Source organism: Pinus tabuliformis, chromosome 8 (genome assembly GCF_031772625.1).
Source record: "Pinus tabuliformis cultivar Carrire ecotype Pingquan chromosome 8, CPIR1, whole genome shotgun sequence".
NCBI lineage: Eukaryota > Viridiplantae > Streptophyta > Pinopsida > Pinales > Pinaceae > Pinus > Pinus tabuliformis.
Window position 1 is genome coordinate 1,363,725,227 of NC_142294.1, and position 2,499 is coordinate 1,363,727,725.

Here is a 2,499-nt window from a genome sequence, read left to right on the forward strand (position 1 = left end):
CGTAACAAAGGATGAGTTACCCCATTTTCCAAAGGTTTAGTCCCGCACATAGCCGCATCCGCTGTCCAATTGTAAGAGCTGAGCAACACCGTCCATCGCGCACCAGGATCGAAGCCAAGCAGAGTACAATTAGAAGCCATGAGAGAACACTCCATTGAAGGTCCAGTAACCTAAGGCGGTCAACCGCCCAACAATTTACAAATGGCATTAATGCCTATACTTCCAGATTAAAAAATATTAAACTTCTAATAAAATCAGAATACCACTGATTTGGCAACAAAATTATTCGGATTTGGTACAATAAATAAATGTACCTTAAAGACTTGTTTATAGTAATGTTTGCAACATTATTAACCTTCATCAAAATTATAAATGCAATACGGAAGAAGAAAATCCCACATTCTATGTATATGTTATATCATATGGTCAAAAGACAAAGTAATGACTATTACATTTACCACATAACGTATTGTATGGTAAAACCAGTATTTTACTTTGGTTATAATTGTAGAAGTTTTTTTATTTATTTTTTATTTTTTTAAGTTATGAGGTTTGTGACCATCAACGATGACTATATCGAAGCTTTTGACAGAAATCAATAGTTCCCAATGGCGCAGGAGTAACAACATCGATAGAAATGAACACCTTTCGAAAATTTCCAGAAAGAAACAAGAATTGCTATGATACAACTCCGCTTCAGATCGGAACCAAATATCTGTTGCGTGCAACCTTTCTCTACGCAAACTATGATTGTCTTACTTCGCCCCCACTTTCGTTCTAATGTTAGATGCCGACGTTACGGTTACATTAACTGAAAGCGATGTAACGGCGAAGGAATTAATTTTCATGACGAAATTCAAGAGCAGCAATGTCTGCCTGGGCCGTCAAAGTAACGGTGGAGTACCCATCATCTCTTCTCTGGAACTTCGGCCACTAGAGGAGACCATGTATTGGCTTGTCAGTCAAGACTACTTGTTGTTTAGGGTGGAGAATACAAATTTCGGAGCTCCAAATGACAGTTATGGAGATATAAGGTAATTATCTATACAGACTAGCATGCACCTTAACCTCGGACTAGCTATTCCAGATCTTTCACCCGTTGGGATGGGCACCTCAGAGAATTTGATACCTATACCTAGAGGGTCACAGGTCAGAGGGTGAAGATGGATTTTTGAGTCTTAGTTTAACTGTTTTATGTTTGGATGGTTTTTGAGCATTTTTTTTATGATCAAATTTCCTAAATTAGGATAGATCTATCTTAAACACTGATTTAATATGAATTTAGAGAGATCCAATTGCTTGACCTGCAAAATTGGGTTAGGATGTGTTGGAGTTGAGCATTTTTCAGTTGATTGTAGATTTCAGGAATATCCCAAAATGAAGCCATCAAGAAAGTTCTAGAATATTTTAGAATCTAACAATCAAGAAAAAGGTCATTTATTTGGCATCTCTTCTGACCATTAGATTTTAAGATGTTTCTGGAATGTGTAGTCTACATAAGTTTAATAACTGGAATCACAAATTTAAACTATAAAATTTTACTGAATACTAAATTGATTTATACATTCAAAACACACACATTTATAAATTTTTACTGAGTACTGAATTGATTTATGCATTCAAAACACACACATTGAGAATGGCTAATCTATTAACTCTATTGTCTAATGTTTACCAGGTTGGTTGTGATATACAGATATCCAGATGATCCTTTTGACAAACTTTGGTCTCCCTCTGCCAACACATCAGGTCTTCCAAATATCATAACCAATGAGAAAGTATCAACCGGAGCGGCCAAAGATATCCCACCCTCTCTAGTCATGCAAACGGCAGATAGTAGCCCAATAAATTATGCTTTCCCTTATCGCAAAAGCAGCCGAGATGGGAACCTCTATATTTCAATGTACTTTGGTGAATTACAGAAATTAAATGATTCAAGTGTCAGGGAATTCGATCTATATCTGGACAATACCAAGCTTGGCGGAACTATATAGCCAAGATACTTAGAGTCCTCTAATGTCTCCATCTTGATGCCATACGGGATAACAACGCAAATGGCATTTCGGGTACAGGCAACAAATCGTTCAACCCTGCGTCCAATTTTTAACGCTTTGGAAATATATCGCCAAAGTGGTCTGCGTCAAAAGGGCACATTCGCTCAAGATGGTATGCGTTCCATGATTTATCCGAAGCTTTTATGATTTCAATTTTTCTTCTCGTCAAAACCCAAAAATCGTGCGAGCCTTGAGAGAAATTCAGTTGGATATTGTTTTCACATATGCTTCAGCTGGTGATCCATGCTTGCCCGCTAATTTTTCTTGGGATTGGTTAGGACGTATCCCCTAGAATCACAAGCTTGTGAGTAGTAATTCAGACCCAGCGTTTTTGGGTTGTCCGTTGGTCCAATTTCTAAAATTTTACAAGTTATGTATTTACTTTGTTTATTTAGATCTCAGAAATCTGTTCTACATGTCATTTGATTGATTTCGATCTCAGGAA

General features: G+C 37.1%; 1 protein-coding gene across 1 annotated transcript; it reads left to right on the forward strand.

Moving 5' to 3' along the window:
- The first annotated feature begins 780 nt into the window (after positions 1-780).
- LOC149240562 (uncharacterized protein At1g24485-like) lies at positions 781-1,994 on the forward strand. Its single transcript, XM_089370218.1, has 2 exons — positions 781-1,034; positions 1,679-1,994. Exons 1-2 carry the CDS (start codon positions 781-783, stop codon positions 1,992-1,994), a joined length of 570 nt encoding a protein of 189 aa, XP_089226344.1.
- The last annotated feature ends 505 nt before the right edge of the window (positions 1,995-2,499 follow it).

What these genes read in the sequence shown, in the direction of transcription:
- LOC149240562 (XM_089370218.1), top strand. Translation starts at nt 781, where the DNA reads ATGTTAGATGCCGACGTTACGGTTACATTAACTGAAAGCGATGTAACG. An exon ending in GACAGTTATGGAGATATAAG is followed by an intron (nt 1,035 to 1,678) that starts GTAATTATCTAT and finishes AATGTTTACCAG; the next exon opens with GTTGGTTGTGATATACAGAT.